General features: G+C 38.3%; 1 protein-coding gene across 1 annotated transcript in view; it reads left to right on the top strand.

Annotated features, from left to right (window-relative positions):
• Positions 1-20,453, top strand: part of FZD6 (frizzled class receptor 6) — a 30,422-nt gene extending 9,969 nt beyond the window's left edge. Inside the window, exons 3-7 of the mRNA XM_053929824.1 lie at positions 9,008-9,204; positions 12,429-13,446; positions 15,682-15,830; positions 17,039-17,458; positions 18,973-20,453. Of these exons, the coding sequence (XP_053785799.1) occupies positions 9,008-9,204; positions 12,429-13,446; positions 15,682-15,830; positions 17,039-17,458; positions 18,973-19,141 (1,953 nt within the window). The 3' untranslated portion in view covers positions 19,142-20,453. The remainder of the gene's footprint in view (positions 1-9,007; positions 9,205-12,428; positions 13,447-15,681; positions 15,831-17,038; positions 17,459-18,972) is intronic.
• Positions 20,454-20,709: the final 256 nt, after the last annotated feature.

Raw genomic sequence — 20,709 nt, 5'->3', positions numbered from 1 at the left:
AGCGTGGGGACTAGCTGGTGTGCTGCAAGGGAAGGGCGGTAGCCTGGCAGAAGTGGGCAGTCTGAGACTGAGAGAATGTGCTCGCACTTCTTTCCCACGCCTCCAGTCCTGCTCGGGCCACTTGAGGATGCCACGAGTAGGTGAGTTAGATAGTGCCCCCTTCATGAGTAGCTTGGGTTGATTACTCCGGGTGTCCCATAATTGTGTCCAGGGGGTACCAGGGAGTATTAGCAAAACCAAGGTGGAAGGTCCCTTTTATTTATGGAGGGTTAATCTTACTGGCCTCATCGGCTCTATGCCCTACATACAATGGGCCAGTATAATGGCCTGTTAAACAGTGATATGATTAGAGCCTCTGACGATGAAATTGAGGCACAGAGCTGAGCAGCTGACAGAATATTTCCTGCTTTCAGCCCCAGACGGGCTAGAAAACCAGTTCAAGAATTCCTCTTACTGAGGTCACTTACAGCCCATTCTTTATGTGGTTGCTGCACCTGTCAGCAATTCTGAGTGTAAGATCGAGGACGTGGGAAATGTCACAATAAGCCAGGTCAGGAAGCCTTTTCAACTCAAAGTTTGGTTTCTGAGAATGATACTCAGGACGTCTTGTGGAACAGCATAAAAGATTCCGATTGAGATCTTTACTTCAAAAGATTAAGGAAATATGCTCATTTGGTTTATGTTTTTAACCTGTTAGGATGAGTTCAGTAGTAGGCTGATTACCCATTATTTAAAGTGCTATTTGTTCTAAAATTATTTGTTCCAGAATTACCTGCTTCAGGAGGTACACACAACATCTGGAATGTTCTAAACATGACTTCTGACTAAGTGTCCTACTGTGAACATTTGTTTTTCAAACTGAAGAGTTTTGTTTTATGTAGAAGATTCCCAAGCCTCTTTTGACATACTTCCCCCCTTCATCCTTGTTGGCATGAGTGACTGCCTTGGGGAAGGGTGATTTTCAGGGAGAGCTGAGTGACAGCTCAGTGCCAGCCAGTGTCAGAGAGGACATGCCGTGGGTTCACATCCTGTTTGCCACTTACTACACATGTGACTCTATGAAAGTTGCCTCACCGGCTAGCGTCTCAGTTTCCTCGTTTACAGGCTGAGGATAAGAACACCTGTCTCACCTGACTGTTGCACAAAGCATTGGTATGTGAAAAAGCGCAGTATCTAGCTCATGGTAAGTGTTGAATAAGTCAAACCTCGGATTTAGTATCAGGAGCTATAGTATTGGTAAAAGTAGCGTTGGATCTGGGCACTTAAATTTTAATTCAGACTAGATTTGGGGAATTGCCTTTCCTCGCTGTAACTCCAGGGTTTGGGCAAGGTCATCGGTTACATACAAACTGTGATCTCAGGAGGTGCTTTGAGGTCACTGGGGAGCAGTGAGAGGTAACTCAGGGGGAGGGCTTCCTCTTCAGCCAGAGCAGCTGTGCTTTTATTTACTCAGTATATCAGGCTCTTTGTAACCTCGTTATTTAAAGAACATGTCCCTTGACAAAACACACACACACACACACACACACACTCTCTTTGAAAATAATAGACTTTAAAGTCCCCTCAGATCCCTTCCAAGTCTGTAATTCTTCATGTCTGTTGGTTTGTAACAGAAGTTGAAAGTTAATAGATTGACCTGAAGACATTTTGCTTGTCCCGTACAGTATTTTAAATGTTTATGTTAAAGTGACAAGATTTCTGTTTGACAGCCTATCTTGTGAGCTTCTAGTCTTTAAAAAGAAACAAAAACAAAAACCCAGTTGCTTATGATGAAGACTGAATGAAATACCTCATTGCCCACAGATTTTTTTCCTGGTATAAGCTTTTGGGGGGACTTCAGGGGATGACAAAATAAAATATAAATGTTGTGATTTGGAAAAAATCAAAATAAAATGACAAAATAAAAAATTTTGGAGATTTCACATAAAAATCCAGACTTTGTGTTTTTTGAAAATTGATGTATCTGACAGTTCTGGGCCCACACTCCCAAATAACATCTGATGTTGCTTAGTGGCAGCTGCCACCCAGCTGCTCCCTGTTGTCCTGTGCCCCCTTGAATTTACCAGCCTAGCCTCTGGAGTTACTCAGTTTCCAGCATCTGATTTATCCTCTGCAGACTGCATGAATCTCAGCATCGTTGAATTAACCAGTGGTGGCACTTTGGAAGAATTAAACAAAGGATGTGACTTGCCATGTTTGCCCTGTAAGAAAATTACTTTAATGCAGCAAAACTATGTGTGTTACTATTCTTACTGCCCTTAAACTGGGCAATAACAGTTCCTAAGTGCTGACCATGAGTTTATCATAGCTATTGCAAACTGGCTTCTGATTCAGAATATTAAACACAGTGTGTTTTAATTCTTTCTAATATAGGGTCTAATTACCAGGCACTCAAAAATGTTAGGAACTAGGCTTATTTGGGACAGTAAACAAAGAAAATGCTACCAGTTTCCCACACCTCCCCTTCTCCACCTCCGTCCCAGATGGGGGTACTCACACAGTCTGGCACTCTCCCCCTCAGGAGAGGACATGGAGAAAGTACTCTGCTGTTTGCTCTGCAACAAGCCCCTGTTGGGTGGCAGAGGGGCAGGTCTCGGCATTGTTCAAATAAGGGAGAGATGGAATAACTGCACCAGTGGTGGCAGGCCTGTCTGCTCAGGCACTTTGCCCGATCAGGACGGGCCGAACTCCCCACTGGGCCAGTGTCCTGAAAAGTTGTTTTCCTCTCATTGTTGGATGTGGGTGCTGTATGTGCCCTTTAAATCAGACTTATTAGTCACATCCCATATTTACTTATGTTTTGTCTGCTTGACCTTACATTTACTAAGAAATGTGCGTTGACTGAAATCTGCTATGCTGATCATGGAATTGCCCGTTTCTCCTTATAGTTTTGTGCCTTTTACTTTATAGGTTTTACACTATTCTATTAGTGAAATACAGTGCTCAGCAATGCATTTTAAAGTATATTTGTTGAAGTTTAGTCAGAATCTGAATGTTTTATGGGGGAGATATGTAGTTGATTATACTGCTAAAAGTGGAAGTGCGTATTCCTTCTTTTTCATCTTTCAAAAATGTCGTAAAGTTTATCGTTCACTTTTCCTGTTTGTTTGTGTATAGCTGTAGATTTTATTTTATTTATTTATAAACTTTCTTACTTCAGTGGCATTTGGAAAGGAGGGAGATGTTAATATGTAAGTTTAGTCCATTCCCCTTGAATCAGAATTTTCATCTCTTTCTCTCCATGTTCTCTTTAGGTAATTTAATGAAATATTTCAGTGACCATTTTTATAATGACGACTTGCAAATCCTTAACCTAAGTCTTTCACCTGCATAGCTGTACTTATGAACTGCCTACTAGTACCTGTGCACACTGAAATCTTCCATGGGCACGTCACACTGTCCATCAACAGGCGAAGGAGTAAACAGATTATGGTAGAGCTACGCAATGGAATACTACTCAGCAACTAAAAAGAATGAACTATTGGTACATGGAACAACATGGGCGAATCTCAAAATAATGATGCTAAGTGAAAGAAGCCAGACAAAAAGAGTATATAGTATAGGGTTCTATTTATGTAAAATCCTAGAAAATGCCACTCTGTAATGATCGCAAGGTTGGTGGTTGCCAGAGGTGGGAGGTCCCTGGGGTGGGGGGAGGTGTGAGAGGAGAGGTGAAAGGGAGGGATTGTAAAGGGGCAAGAAAAAACTTTTGGTGGTGATGGATTTACTTATTACCTTAGTTGTGATAATGCTTCAAAACCCATCAGAGTGTGCGCTTTATAAATGTTCAGTTTATCACATACCATTTATACTTGAGTAAAGCTGAAAAAACTCTCATAGTTCAAGGCTTTTAACAGAAAAGCAGCAGTCCCTACCCACCCTTCTCCACTCTCACTGAAGTCTTTCCCCCCAAAAAAGCCGCTTTGAACTCCTTCAGGTGTTTCCTGATATGTAGGCTGTATAGCAACAAATATTAATGTCCTGAATAGCAGTTTTGTTCAGCATCATTTAATTGTAATGTTGATGAGATGCTATAGTAACCTATTCTTGTTTATATCAATTAGCCTATGGTAGAAATTGATTTTGCATCATTTTACTTAAAGTCTATCAACAACGTTAGCTGAGCACTTCCTGTACTCTCACTAATATGCTCACTCTCATTTATTCATCAGTTCAGAACTTCAGGTAGTATTTCTTTATTCTTTTATATTATGGTAGTTGATAATTGATTTCTTTTACTCCACCACTTTTACTTCTCCTCCCAACCTCCTAACACAATTCTTGGTTAAGTGAATAGTCAGTGCCAACATTACTAGGAATATTAAATATTGTATTCTACAGAGGCAAGTAGTATACTCTGATTGCTTAATTTCTTTAATACCTGTGCCCCATAGTCAACGCGGTAATGCATTTTCCCCCATTTGCTTTGTTTTCTGTGTAACTATTACTAATTTTTTTCAGATCTCCCAAAAGACTTATCAGACCTCTAGCAGCAATCTTCTCAAATGTTCAAAATATATAACCTGGCATTCCAATTCTTCACTTCCATCCTCTTGGAGGCCTTTCTCCCTAAGCTGTCCGTCCCATCAACACGCTGTGACTGCTTTCCAAACTAGATAGTAGCTGCCATGCTGGAGCTTCCTCCTGCCCTTCTCCAGTGTCGGATTAGCTGATCCCCGAGTCCTGTGGCATTTTCCTTTCTGCTTTATTCATATAGTTCTTCACGGTGTTTGAGAAATACCACATCCTACAGTGGCTTCCTTAAAAGTGATTCTTTAAAGTTAAAATTTATTCCTTACAGGGCCAAAATGGTCATTATTTTGCCCTTACCTGAATGTTTAGTTGGGTATAGAATTCTAGGTTGAAAGCAGTGATCCTTCAGAATATTAATTATTCCCTCATGTCTTCTAGCATCTGATATTATCAAATATTCAGAACTTAATTCCTTTGCATGTAATCTGTTTTGTTTTCCTCTCTGGAATCATTTATTATTTCTTTATCATGATTCTCTAAAACTTTTTATGGATAAGCCTGTCATTGCTCCTTCATTGGTCTGGATAGTCATTCAGTTTTTCAATACATTTTTGTATAAATGCCCTAGCCGGTCTGGTTCACTTGGTTGAAGCATCATCCCCTAAACCAAAAGGCTGCATTCTATTCTCCCTTAGGTCACATGCCCAAGTTGTGGGTTCAGGCCCTGTTTGGGACACATAAAGAGGCAACCAATCAATGTTTCTCTCTCACATCGATATTTCTCTCTCACTCTCTCTTCCTCTCATCCCCTTTTTCTAAAATCAATAAGCATGTCCTCAGATGAGGATAATAAATAAATAAATATATAAATAAATAAATAAAAGTACATATGTATATACACAGTGTTCTAGGCACTGGGATGTAACAGAGAAAAAAATTAAATTTCGTCCCTCATGGAATTTATATTCCAGTGGTGAAGGCAGAAACTAAGAAATAAATAGTATTTAATGAAATGTCAGATAGTGATAAATAAATGCAAAATGGTGTAATGGAACAGAGGATGACAGGATAATTTTTTATACAGAGTGGCCAGGGAATGACTCTGAGGTGACAGTTGAGCAGAGACCCAAATAAATGAGGACACAAGCTATGTGACTATCTGGTGGAAGAGTGTTCTAGGCAAAGGGAACAGTAAATGCAAAGACTCTGAGACAGAAATATACTTCAGAGATGCGTGATGACAGTGAATGGAATTGTCCAGGCGGCAGATGGTCATTAACGTGTAGCGTTCACAGGAGCGTTGGGTGCCAGAGATAAATTTGGGAATCTTTCATGTGTAGCTGGTATTTAATACCATGGTTCTGGGTGAGTTTCCCCTGAGAAGTGAGAAGCAGTCTGAGGATTGAGCTCTGGGGCACTTCGTTATTTAGAATTGGGAAATGGAAGAGGATCAGAAAAGGAAGGCCAGCCTGCTGGGTGCTCAGTTGGTGAGAGCATTGTCCCCGAACGCCAAGGTTGCAGGTTCCCTCCCTGATCAGGGCACATGCAGGAATCGACCAGGGACTGCATCAGTGAGTGGAGCACCAAATCGGTGTCTCTGTGTTTCTCTCTCTCTCTCTTTCTCCCCTCTCCCTCTTCTCTGTCTTTCTCTCTCTCTCAAATCAATTTTGAAAGAAAGAAAAGGAACAGCCAGTGAGATAGGTAGAAACCCAGGGGAACTGGCATTCTAGAGGCCAAGTGAAAAAAGTACTCACATCTCAGAAGGAGGGCAAATGTTGTTCAGATTTGAGTAGGATGATGACTCAGGATTGACTATTGGGTTTGACAATGAGGAGGTTATTTTGACTCTGAAAGCTGTTTTCACTGGACTGTGCGGGGCAAACCTGATTGGGGAGTGGGCTCAAGAGGAAATGGAAGAGTGGAATTGGAGAAAATGAGCATAACCAACCATTTTGAGGAGTTTTTTTATGAAGGGGAATAGGAAAGTGGAACAACGGTTGGATGGGGATTGGAATGTAGAGTCAAGAAAAGGTATTGTTTTGTGGGTTTCTTTTTTAATGGTGGGAGGTAATAGAGCAAGCTTGTCTGATGGAGGAATCACTGTAGCGTAGACGGGGGAGATTATTGCCGGGATAGCAGACAATTGCAAAAACAAAGTCCTTAGCTAGTCAGGTGCGCAGAATCCAGTGTACAGGTGGACTTGGCTGATAGGAGTTCAAGCTGTTCACCCATTGCAGAGAATGTGGATTAAGTTACAGGTATGTTGGTACATTTAGAGGATGAGGAAATTCTCTGGTTGTTTCTGTTTTCTCAGTGAACTAGGAACAAAAGCATCAACTAATGCAGCATGGAATTTTGGGGGGTTGAAAAGAGAGGAGAAGGTGAGAGAGATCCCTTTAAAAGCGAGTTAATTGAAGTTTTATTTTAGCCCAGAAATGTTTTAGTAGTAGAATTGCGAAGTGTGATGCCGACCTTCCCATTTTGAAGACTAGCGTCCTGCTGTTCTGAGAATGTTCTTATTCATTATTTGATTGTCATCCCCCCACTTCCATTCTCCCTGTTATCTCTTTCTGAAGCCTGTTTATTCAGATGTTGCACGCTTAGACTGATCCTCTGATTAGGAGGATTTTCTCTCTAACTGTCCATCTCTTCCCTCAGCTTTGTCTTCTAATCCTTCTATAGAGTTCTTTATTTCAGCCATCTTATTATTTTAATTTTCCATAGCATCCTATTCTTTTTTAATGAATGTAATAGTTTCTCATTTAAGATATTAATATTTTTGTTTATTTTGTGATTTATTTTGTTTTCTTCTGTCCCCTGCATAATCTGTTTCCTCCAAATTTCCTTTTATCCGCTTGCTTGGTTTGGTCTCTGTCTCTCATACGCCTTCCTCAAGTGCCTGATGATGCCTGGCTGCCCATCTGTATTTGTGCGCATTGGAAAGCTCCCCGTGCACTAACGGGGCTTGGTACCGGGGGGCTTCATGGTAAGGTGAACTCAGACTTTTTCCTTGTCCATATGTAGAGGTTTTTTCCTCCAAGATGTAAGTTTTTCAAAAAATCGGGGATGGTGGTATATGTCTACCTACCAATCTTTTGGGAACCGGGCAGGAAAAGGATGAGGGCTTCCCACGTCCCTAGACAGACAGTTACTCAGATCAGTATCTCTCCACCCTGTGCCGTATCTTTGCCCGGGTTTGTGTCAGGTAGCTCGAGTGCAAGAACATCTGTAGCTCTCTGTCTCCTGGGAACAACCCTGGTAGAATTGGGTGAGTCTGTGGCTTCCTGGGGTGGGGGGATAACACGGAGAAGGACTGACTGTCAGCATTCCTTCAGTTTTAGCCTTGTACGCTACTCGGTACCTGGCAGAACTAAGACTCTCAGATTCTTTAGGGAAAATCAGTTTATTCTCATATGAAGCCCTCCATTCTTATTTTGTAATCCACGCCCATGTCCAATTAAGTCACCTGTCGCTCCAATAGCTTTCTGTCTTTCAAAGTTTGGGGACTTTCTCTTTAGGTGTCTTTGTTCTTTGGAAAACTCAAATACACTAATGTAGTCTCTCCTGTTCACTTACTAAAGGGTTAGTACCATTTTTTCTTCATTGTCATTTTAGTGCGGAAACAAGGGAAAGAAGATAAACATATGTGGTCCGCATATGTTTATCCGGGACCCTCTGCTCTAAAGTATGCCCCACCATCCCTGTGCTCTAAAGTAGGAGCATCACAATAACGAACATTTATTGAATGCTTACACATAGTAACGTAGCATTCACACGGTCTCATGAGACAGTTACTGTTATTGTTGCCACTTTACAGATGAAGAAACTAAAACACATTAGTTAAGTAACTTGCCAGGGGTACACAGCCAGTAAGTGTGGGCCCAGGAATCACACTCAGGCTGTCGGCTGTAGAGTCACTTCCTGCTTAAAGCTCTCCAATGATATCCCGTTTCTTTATTTAAAATCCAAGCAACTTAACATGTCATCTGTGTTCTCCATGATCAGGTCCAGCATACTCCAGTCTCATCTCTCTCTTTCTCTCTCTAGTAGCTCCTTGATTCCACCTCTTTGACCGTATATTCTAGGCACACTGAACTTCTTGCCCCAAATGCACCATGGTCTCATTCATGGTCCTCACATCTTTTTCATGCTGCTCCTTCTGTCCCCCAAATTGCTTTATCCTCTAGAGTACTCAGTACAGTGTTACGGTATTGCATATTTCAGCATAAACTTATAAATTGAACATTTGTATAATTTATTTCACCTAGCAATCAACTCATGCTTTTGATTTGCTTTCATTTAGCACATCTTCTTGAAAAACTATTAATTGAATAAAATACTATTGCATGTGTCTGAAGGCTCCTAAGTCTACCAGACAAAACAAAATGATCTCAAAATTTGATTGTATTGAGAGTGAGTTAAAGATTGTCTTGGAGTGTAAGGGAAAATGTATATACTTTAAAAGTAAATGAATTAACTTCTCCATTTGTTATTAAAATGTTTTCTAACCTTATCGTGCTGTTTTTCTTAACAGCACTTTCTTCCTCTTGCAAATCTGGAATGTTCACCAAACGTTGAAACTTTCCTTTGCAAAGCTTTTGTACCAACCTGCACAGAGCAAATTCATGTGGCTCCACCTTGCCGTAGGTTTTGTGAGAGAGTATATTCTGATTGCAAAAAATTGATTGACACTTTTGGGATCCAGTGGCCTGAGGAGCTTAAATGTGACAGGTAAGTTATGTTTTCAACTGAAAACTACTCATGATAATGGTATTTTAATATGGGTGTTAGCTTTCCGGAATGTTGGTGACAGGCTTTCATTATTTGGTTCAACACGTGTTTGTTACACCTTAGTGTACGCCAGGCACTGCGGTGATAAGTGTTGCAGGCACAGTGGTGAGCAAAAACAGACTTGCTTCTTATTTTCAAGGCAGGTACAGTGGGCTGGAAGGAAAGGAGAGTAATCAAATACTTATACAAATAAATGCAAATTTACAACTGTGCTAGAGATAGCAAAGGAGAGGGAGGTGCATAGTTCTTTGAGAACATGTAATGGTGCCTTTGACCTTACCTGGGGGGAAATGAACCTTTCCCATTCACTGACCTTTTAGCACATTAGCTTAGATTACTGGTAAGTACTTTTGTCTCTTTTTCTCTGGATATTGGTAGCTTGTAATTTGAAATACTCTACTGATGTAACGAGAACTCATGTAATACTGGGAAGGAAGCTGGCTTTTTGTTTCTTTACTGTAAACTGAAGAAACTTTGTAGGACTCATACGTTTCTAGCAGACTCATAATCATGTTCACGAACAATTGAGAAATACAGGTAATCCTTGAACAATGCAGGGGTTAGGGGCGCCGACCTCCTATGCAGTCGAACATCCATGCAAAACTTTGGACTTCCCAAAACCTTAGCTACTAATAGCCTACTGTTGGCCAGAAGCCTTACCAATAAGATAAACAATCAGTTAGCAGATATTTGGTGTGCTTTATGTATTATATGCTGTATTCTTACATTAAAGCAAGCTAAAGATGTTATTAAGAAAATCATAAGGAAGAGAAAATACACTTAAACTATTTATTGAAAAAACGTGTATATTAGTGGACCCATGCAATTCAAACCCGTATTGTTCAAGGGTTAACTTCATATAGTAAAGCTGAAGATGCTCATACCCTATGTCCTAGGACATCTTCTTACATAGAGACTTTTACACCAACAAGGAATCATGTACAAAAATACTAATTGTAGCATTATTCTTAATTTTTTTAATGGGAAAAAGTCTGATGAGTAAAAACGATAAGTAACCTATGATGTACTTACGTGTGGGAATACTACCGTACAATTGAAAAACTGAATGCACTTGACCCACATCTGTCAGTACGGATAAACCTAAAGATTACAGTGCTAAGTAAAACAGGAAGTTAGAGTATGATATATACAGCATGATGTCATTTGTATAAAGTTCAGAACCTGAGAAACAACTATATAACACTCTAGTTAGAAAATAACATAGTAAGAATACTAAAAAAAAAAATGCATGAGGAGAATAAAAACTGAACTTGTAGTAATGAATATTTCTGGGGAGAGAAAGGAAAATAAAACCAGAAACAGGTCCCAATTTTTTCTGTAATGTTATATTGCTTTATTTTAAAAGATATACAGCAAAACTAACATAATACTAATTTTTGAAAAAGCTGGTGGATACTAAATGTTCTTTTTACAGGTATCCATTTTGTTATTTTCTAGTCTTATCTAAGCACATTTATTTTTTTAAAATATTTTATTTATTTATTTATTTTCAGAGAGGGGAAGGGAGGGAGAAAGAGAGGGAGAGAAACATCAATGTGTGGTTGCCTCTCACACACCCCCCTACTGGGGACCTGGCCTGCAACCCAGGCATGTGCCCTGACCGGGAATTGAACCAGAAACCCTTTGGTTCACAGGCCACAACTCAATCCACTGAGCCACACCAGCCAGAACATTATCTAAAAGCACATTTAAAATTCTTTCTCATTAAAATCCCCACAAATTTTTAAACCATATAGATCTTTCAAAATAATACTGGAACACAGAAATTCAACTCAGTGCTAAAGTTCTGCACAGAACAAATACTCCTGTGTATCACTCAGTACCTGTAAACAGGGAGGCAAACAGCCAAACCAAAATGAAATGGTGATGTGAGTAATGCTAGTCCTCAGACTACCTCTTGGGCATCTTCCTGTCCTTCTTTAATAACTTAGAGATCACTTGAACTTGACCTTACTAATCCAGGAAAGGATTTTATTTCAGGTATCACCTTAATTATGTGGTTTATTTACTTTGCTCATGGGCATTAGGTAATAAAAATTTCCTAATAATTTCCCTAAGACTTGTATTTCATATGCTTATAAACAAATAAGCCAGTACTACTTTTTCTGGGGAAGATGAAGCAAGATAAATTTTTCTTAAATATTTAGTCTTGAGAGCAAACATTATTTTAAAATTATTAATTGATTGATTTCTAAGTAAGGGAATATTTATGTTTACTTGCCTTGTATTTAATACATATGAGGTCTGTCCAGAAGGTATCCAGCCATGTAGTATAAAAAATAGAGACATTTATTGAAGAAAATACAAGATACAAGAAACACTGTACATAGGACAATGTCACCTCAGTCTCCTTCAATGTAGGCACCTTGAGACCTCACACAATTCTCCCAATCACCATCAGCTGCCCCGTTGTATTTTCCTGAATCTCACTGATGGTCTGAAATCTCTTTCCTTTCAATGGTGATTTTAGTTTTGGGAAAAGCCAGAAGTCGCAGGGAACCAAATCTGGGCTGTAGAGGGGCTGAGTCACCTGGGTGATTTGATGTTTGCCAACAACTCTGCAGAAGACATGATGCATGAGCGGGTGTGTTGCCATGATGAAGCTGCCAGTCACCAGTTGCCCCTAGCTGTGGCCCCCTGAATCATCTGAATAGTTTTTACAGAGGAATATTCAAGCTTAATGCAAAATTTGATGCAGATTCACTGCTCTACTCTCTTAGTCATTTTAAAGGCAAGGGCCACACAGTACACATGCTCACTCAACAGCATCTACCACCCCCACTGACTAGTAGTACGGTGAAATTGTCCTTGTTCACGCATGTGCATTCCAGTCCACTCTCCTTGGCTGACAGGTTGCATCAGTGTCACGCAAACCATTCTCATTCTATTAACAATAGCTGAACTTTTTCTGGACAGACCTTGTATGTTAATGTGTTAGGGCCTCATTAACAACCACAAATTTTTAACCAGCTCCAAAACTTTCTACCTGACTCTAACCTGTAATCTGTGTAGATAGGTTTGTGTTTCTTCCCATCAGTTATGAATACATAGGCAAATATTTTGTAGTTGGAAAGCATAGCATTAAAAATAGTGACTCAGTAAAAATGTTGACCTTATATATTTAATTTTTATAATCCTTACAGATTACAGTATTGTGACGAGACTTTTCCTGTAACTCTTGATCCACACACAGAGTTTCTTGGTCCTCAGAAGAAAATAGAACAAGTCCAAAGAGACATTGGAATTTGGTGTCCAAGGCATCTTAAGACTTCTGGGGGACAAGGCTACAAGTTTCTGGGAGTTGACCAGTGTGCACCTCCATGCCCCAACATGTATTTTAAAAGCGATGAGTTAGAGTTTGCAAAAAGTTTCATCGGAATAGTTTCAATATTTTGTCTTTGTGCAACTCTGTTTACATTCCTTACATTTTTAATTGATGTTAAAAGATTCAGATACCCAGAGAGACCAATTATATATTACTCTGTCTGTTACAGCATTGTATCTCTTATGTATTTTATTGGATTCTTGCTGGGCAATAGCACAGCCTGCAATAAGGCAGATGAGAAGCTGGAAGTTGGAGAAACAGTTGTCCTGGGCTCTCAAAATAAGGCTTGCACCATTTTGTTTATGTTTCTGTATTTTTTCACCATGGCCGGCACTGTGTGGTGGGTGATTCTCACCATTACGTGGTTCTTAGCTGCCGGGAGAAAGTGGAGTTGTGAAGCCATTGAGCAGAAAGCAGTGTGGTTTCATGCTGTCGCGTGGGGAATACCAGGCTTTCTGACTGTTATGCTCCTTGCTATGAACAAAGTTGAGGGAGACAACATTAGTGGCGTTTGCTTTGTCGGCCTTTATGACCTGAATGCTTCTCGCTACTTTGTACTCTTGCCACTGTGCCTTTGTGTGTTTGTTGGGCTGTCTCTTCTTTTGGCTGGCATTATTTCCTTAAATCACGTTCGACAAGTTATACAACATGATGGCCGTAACCAAGAGAAACTAAAGAAATTTATGATTCGAATTGGAGTCTTCAGCGGCCTGTACCTCGTGCCATTAGTGACCCTTCTTGGATGTTACGTCTGTGAGCAAGTGAACCGGACTGCCTGGGAGATGACCTGGGTCTCGGACCATTGCCGTCAGTACCACATCCCATGTCCTTTTCAGGTAAAAAGCTATCATTTTGATTGTTTTGTGATTTAATTTTAACTTAGAAGATGTTTCCTAGACATATACTTGAATTAGTTATGAACAAATTAAGATTTCAGATGAGAGTGCATCGGTTGCAACTGGGATAAATGTCGTAAGGTTTTTTTAGTTTGTTACAATAGTAAAGTGCCTCCTTTAGCTATTCTTTTAAAACTTACATGGGGTTACAAAGGCAGATTAATAGTCATGAAGAAAAGAGTCAGAACAGGTCTTGGCATAGGGAGAAAAAGAGAAGTATTGTAATTTCTGAATTGGGAGTTGTTTTAAATTCTTGAGTTAATAGGGGAAGACTTTAATTAGGTATTTTTAATTTTATCACATTCTTTTACAATTTTTTACAGAGCATTCGCTTACAAAAACAGGCTTGATTTTTGCCTCAACCATCCTGTCATGTCTTAACTGAAAAAAGTACAATTGAAACAAAATGCGTTTCATATGATCCTGATGTTTATGATTAGTATAAAAGGGGCGATTGTAAGACTAAAACAATAAGTTTCTGAAAATAGAAAAGTTTTGAAAGCATTTTAGTTGAGTTTTTAATAGAATTTTTTTGGTTTTAATTGACTTAATACATTTTAAAATATTTATACATGATACATAAATTATGTTGATCGTGGGTACTATCATCATAGTGTATCAAATCAAGCAATGTGTGGGCTGAATTATTTTACATAATAATTTATATTCTAGAAAAGTTACTACATTTTAACACAGTGGGGCCTATTTTATATACTGATGGGTGGGAATAATAGTTTTACTTGCCTTACTATCCATAGTCTATTATCAATACGCTGCTTCTATATATTTAAATAAGGCAGCTATGTCTTAAAGTGGTTCTGAAATATTAAATATTTCCTATTTTCAGTATTTTTGGCAAAGTAGGAGAAAAAATACAACTATTATATACTACCAAAAAGCTTAAGATCTATGGTTTTTCAGAATTATGTTTTTAGTAAAGAAAAAACTATAAAGCATTAGAAGATAAAATGAGAAAATTCTAAACTTAAAGTGCAGTAGGACTTTGTAAGTATGATATAAATTCAGGAACTGTAAAAGAAAAGAGTGTTACATTTGACTGAACAAAATCTCTGCATGGCAAAACCCCATCATAACCAGCGTCAGAAGCCCAGCTGGGAGTTCATTTCTGCATCACATCGTAGTTGAAGGGCATATTTCCTTAAATTATGCATTGTTCCCATAGCTCAATGAGAAGAAAACCCACAGTCTGATACAAAAATGAAGAAAAATATGAAGAGGGTTCACGGAAAAGGAACCCTCTTAAATGTGCAAAATGTTACAAAGAAATGCAGGTCAAATTAGAATACGATTTCACGTCTGCTATGACAGGGCAGACGTCCGCCGGTTTTGTGGCCGCTGCAAGGGTGGAACTGTGGCAGAGCGCACACTCTCTGTTCCTTCATGAGCTCGCCTCTGCGGAAAGCAGTTTGACAGGGTCTGTCGTTTAAGATGCACATGCTCCTTGATTCGGCTCTTATGAGAATTTATTGACAAACCCCACAAATGGGAGTCATTGCATACAAGCAAAGACAGTCACTGTGGCATTATTTGCCATGGCAATAGATTGGAAATAACCTAAATATTCCATTAATAAGGGTATTTGAATAAATTATGCTTCATCTAAAAAATAAAAAAGATAACATGTAAAAATATTTGAAAGTTTATATTAAAAGGAAGTATTAATTTTTATGAAATTGCCACATTTTCACTTTCATGATATTTATTTTGTTCTAACTAGTCAGATTTGTATAACATAAACAATGTGTAAAGATTCTAAAATAGTGTGTTGTTGTAATGAGTTTAAATGTGTTTTTTTGTGGTAAGGTGAAGGAAATAGATGAATATCTAGAGGCATATGTTTAGCAATTATACTTCTAGGGAAAAAGAGGCCAGGAAATCAAGCCAAAAGTAGGAAGGGCATCCTTCCTAAGTGTATTTTGGTGTTTTTCCCTTTCTAGCTATATGTTTTGACTCACATGTGAGATTGTTTGCTCAGAACTTAGGTAAAAAATGTATCACACTTAAGGCACTGCTCCTTATATGATATGTTGTATCAAATATTTTATAATAAAACAGACTGAATATTTATATCTTTTGTTCACATTTTGCATTGACTGTATGGACTTCACTTAAAATGTATCACTAAAATGTTTATTATTCACTGCTTTTTTACAGGCAAAAACAAAAACTCGACCAGAATTAGCTTTATTTATGATAAAGTATCTGATGACATTAATTGTTGGCATCTCTGCCGTCTTCTGGGTTGGAAGCAAAAAGACGTGCACAGAATGGGCTGGGTTTTTTAAACGAAACCGCAAGAGAGAGTAAGAACCTGTTAAATTATCTCACATTGTTTTAAAAATAAGTAGCTCAAATACCAAGGAACTATTTAAAAATCATCACAGTACTGGAGCTTTATTATGCCAACTGTTGTTCAAGTCTGGAAATGTTCACGGAGAGAGATGCTTGACTTTGGCATTCATTATAACAGTCTTTGACACATACTATTCTATTGAAATATGAATGAAAGATGTGTAAAATGTGTATTTTCTTTCCATGGCTTATAATATATCCAGTGTTACTACTGCTTTCATTGTAATCATTATTTTGGGTGTAGCACTTTAAATAATTTTACCCTTTTTATCAATGATAAAAGATTAAGCAGGATCAAATAGATGTAAGGAAAGCTATTTCGTATGATTCAAATGTGATGCGTCATAATCATTACTTACCTTTAAGTTTTATTACACACAGTATTGAGTTAAAATTTCACTTATTTACCTTGCTTACGATGGTAAAAATTCAAACTTAAGGAGTATTCTGTAACAATATAAGTAGATTTACAGTTATGAGCAAATAGCTCACTTTAATTCTTTATGTACATTGTATACTGTGTTCTGTCACAGTGTACAATAGAGCTTTTTAAACTGTTCCCCATTGGTTTGATTAATGAACTTTGTATGGTAAAAGTTTCAGAATTGTAGACTTTTTCACAAATAAGTTTTTGAAATCTGAAGAATTGCACTTAACTGGACTTTAATTTTTTGCACTACTATTGTACGTCATTCCATATTTATATACCCACATTAACTTCAGTATGACTTGCTATCTCCGATGTTAGAAAGAAAGCAATTGAATTTAAGCAAAGACACTAATCTCACTCTGTGTCCTCTCTCTTCCGGTTTACTTTTGTTTTGATATGCCGACACGTGATACTCGTTCCGTTAGTCCTCTCCTGCAGGCTGGGTTGCGTTTCCTTGCCCTCGCCCTTTGATTTTGCCTGTTTAGTTCCTGACCAGTCTACTACTTATGCTGACAAAGGCAACAAACAGTTGTCATAAAGACTTCACTTCATGACAACGTACTTCTATCTCATAGTATTTATGATCCCAGACTTTGTAAATAATATGTATCTTAAAATTTTTAACTTTATTGGAGAAAGATTTTTAGCACAGCTATGTGATAGGCTTTGTGGCTTCTACCACAACACTTAACATTTATAAGTAAATCCTCTCCTTGGATTTTCTTACAGTCCAATCAGCGAAAGTCGAAGAGTACTACAGGAGTCATGTGAGTTTTTCTTAAAGCACAACTCTAAAGTTAAGCACAAAAAGAAGCACTACAAACCAAGTTCACATAAGCTGAAGGTCATTTCCAAATCCATGGGAACCAGCACGGGAACCTCACCAAATCATGGCACTTCTACGGTAGCAATCACTAGCCATGATTACATAGGACAAGAAACTTTGACAGAAGTCCAAACCTCTCCAGAAACATCAGTGAGGGAGGTGAGAGAAGACGGACTGAGCACTCCCAAATCGAGAGAACAGGGATGCCCGGAACCTGCCTCCCCAGCAGTATCCAGCGCCAAGCTCTCCGGGGAGCAGGCCGGCAGGAAAGGCCGGCCAGGCAACGTGAACGACAAGAGTGAAAGTGCGCGGAGTGAAGGAAGGTGAGCTTTGATTTCGTTGTTTTAAATCAGGACTGTTCTGAATACCGCACTGTAATTTTTTAAAAGATTTTATTTATTTTATTTTTCGACAGAGGGGAGTGGAAGGAGAGAGGGAGAGAAACATCCATATGCAGTTGCCTCTCGTGCGCCCCCTACTGGGGACCTGACCCGCAGCCCAGGCATGTGCCCTGACTGGAATCGAACCACTGACCCTTTTGGTTCACAGCCCGTGCTCATTCCACTGAGCCACACCAGTCAGAGCTGCATTATAATTTTTTATTAAAGCATAACATGTTTGGAAAGAAGGCATTCTACAAGATGACATGTTTATACACCTAACCCAAGGACATTTGGGTTCAAGAAGTTGAAGTTCAGCCTATAAATATACTATTTTGTAGTTTAAGTCTTAGCATTGAGAAGCGCCCTCATGTATGTTGTTCAGGTAGAACAGTGATGTTCATTTCTATGGTACTTGTTAAGAGTTGCATGTATATTTAGGTAGATGTTTAAGATTCATCAGACATATAGGCTAAGTTTTATTAAGGTTGATCTATGTTTTAATTGTAATTCCAGGTGGGGCCTGGGAGGAGGTGAGTGTAACTTCCATTTACTCTGCTGTCATCTTCAGGCTGTTTTAATTAGTCCTGTATTACAGCCCTGGCTCATACGGCTTAGTGGGTTGAGCGCTGACTTGTGAACCAAAAGGTCACTGGTTTGATTCCTGGTCAGGGCACATGCCTAGTGTGGAGGTAGCCGATTGATGTTTCTCTTACACATCAATGTTTCTCTCCCTCTCTTCCCACCTCTCTAAAAGATAAATAACATCTTTAAAAAAAAATTAGTACTGCATTACAATAGTGTCTAAAAGGTACTTGTCAGTTTAGACAAAGATGATTATGTTTTTATCTTCTGAGCGTGCAGGGATATCGACGACATCATTAGACAGTCACAGGTGACCCAGACACTGGTAGACATGAAACGAGCCAGACTGCTGACAACTACTTGAAGGTGTCGAGGTTGTCTTACGTCGTCTTCCCAAAGTAGGCCAAGTGCACCTTTGCTGTGTTCCTCTAACAGCTTTTGCACACCTGCATTGTAACTAGACACATGTTTTTATCCTCCACTAGATTTGTAAATCCCTTAAAGGAAGAGTTGAGGTCTTATTTATCTTTGTATTCCCAACCACATACATAGTGTCTGATCCATGGCAGGAAATCAATAAAATGTTTGCTAACCCCAGGGCAGGAATCCTCTTATTACCTGTGTTCCCTGTGAGATACCATGCTCAGCCTATGCTTGACAGTTTCCAAAGTTAGCAAAAATTATTTGAAAGTAAAGTATTTGCATTTTGAGTTGTTAGAGCAGACCTAAGGAGTTTTAGTTAATTGTCCTATGACAAAAGTGGATGCTGGTTGGAAGTAAAACTCATGGAAAGTGGATAGCAGTTTTAAGGACATCTGGCATCACATTCGTGCTTGGTATGTGTGTATGTCAACTTTCGTTCTTTTGCCTAGGGCGACTCCAAAAAGTGATGTTACTGACACTGGCCTGGTGCAGAGCAACAGCTTGCAGGTCCCCAGTTCTTCAGAACCCAGCAGCCTGAAAGGCTCCACATCACTGCTTGTTCACTCAGCTTCGGGAGTTAGAAAAGAGCAGGGTGCTGGCAGTCACTCAGATACTTGAAAACTAGTTTATCTCGTTACTTAGAAGCAGGTTTGTGTTACACTGGAGGTGACCAGTACACTGTCTTATAAGAATCACTGTAATATTCTTTTGTACTTAAAGCTACATTGCCTGCTGTTACACTGGAAACAATAGATGCTGAGAATAATATGACTCATTTCACACAATATGCCTGAAAAACAGAAATGTGCAGGTTAATAATATTTTTAAAATTGCCTGGGAGGAGGGAGGGAGAGGAATCTTCCTTCTTTTATTTATGAGGATTCTACTCTTTTAAAAAGTATTTCAAGGTGTGCTCTGTTATTCCCCATTTATGATATAAAATCAAGACTTTTTGCTGAAGTATTAAAAACTTATCTTTGTATCTTTTTTATATATTTGAAAATAAGTTTATATGTATTTGAACTTTTATTAGAAATTCTGGAAAATCTCAAATATTTTAATATGTTATTCTGGTATTTTATTTTCACACTACTTTGGTAGCTTTTACACTGAATTTCTAAGAAAATTGAAAAATAGTATTCTTTTGTGTTATAAAAATAGTTGGCTGTTATAATGATAATTCAACTAAAAAATGCACTTACTCTACCTTTTCTTCAGTGTGTGAATTTTATAAAGTCTTATTATTTTAGGAGTTCCACAGTCTGTATGCAACTGTGGAACAAGGTGCTTTTTCATCGAGTGTCTAATGTTGATTGTGTTATCTTGCTTGCTGATCCTTCTGCATTTTAAAACTAAAATGCCCTGAAGGGTTAGTAGATGAAATGTTATTCTTTTGTGAATTAAGCCAAGTGCAATCAATTTTCTTTTTTTAATGTTTCATGACCACCCAATGTTGTATTATATGATCATTTATAGTTGCTTATACTTTTGTTTTAGCTTCCGTTTTTAACATTTGGAACACTACAAATGCTTTGTATTTGTGCAATATCTTTCTCAGATATTATGTAGAATTCATTTCGGCTGCTAAATAGGATTTTTCTGAACATTAAAAAGTGTGTTAGTAATATTAGTGCCAATTAAATGGAAAAATGTAGTCCTGATAAAATAAAATGTCTTTCATATAACATACTTTTAATATACTGAAGAATTTTCTTAATTTTGTTCCCAATTAGGCATTATTCCTTGAACAGGTTTTCTGATGCTTTTGGTTTTTTCTCTATTTAGCATTCTGTTAAAGCATAAAAATAAAATTATCATGCACTCTATGGAAAAATGTTGTAAATATTAACTTTTCCACATTTGTTAAGTTTGTATACAAACACTTCATTTTATGTGATCTTTTTAGTAATAAAATTTTCTTTACAGAAGAGATTGTGGAATATTCTGTGTTACATATTTTGGTCCTGTCCCAGGAAGTGGTGTAATTTTTCAGATCAGTGGCTCCATGACTAACAAGCCAGAAGCTTCTTTTTATTTTATTTTATTTTTTAATAATTTTTATTTTTCAATTACAGTTCACAGACAATATTATATTAGTTTCAGGTATACAGCATAGGGAGTGGACATTTACATATCTTATGAAGTGATCACTTTGAGATATCCAGTACCCATTTGACACCACAGAG

The sequence above is a fragment of the Desmodus rotundus genome, chromosome 8 (assembly GCF_022682495.2).
Source record: "Desmodus rotundus isolate HL8 chromosome 8, HLdesRot8A.1, whole genome shotgun sequence".
Taxonomy (NCBI): Eukaryota; Metazoa; Chordata; class Mammalia; order Chiroptera; family Phyllostomidae; genus Desmodus; species Desmodus rotundus.
Note: the sequence above shows the minus strand (reverse complement) of the source record. Positions and strands in the feature narration are given on the sequence as shown.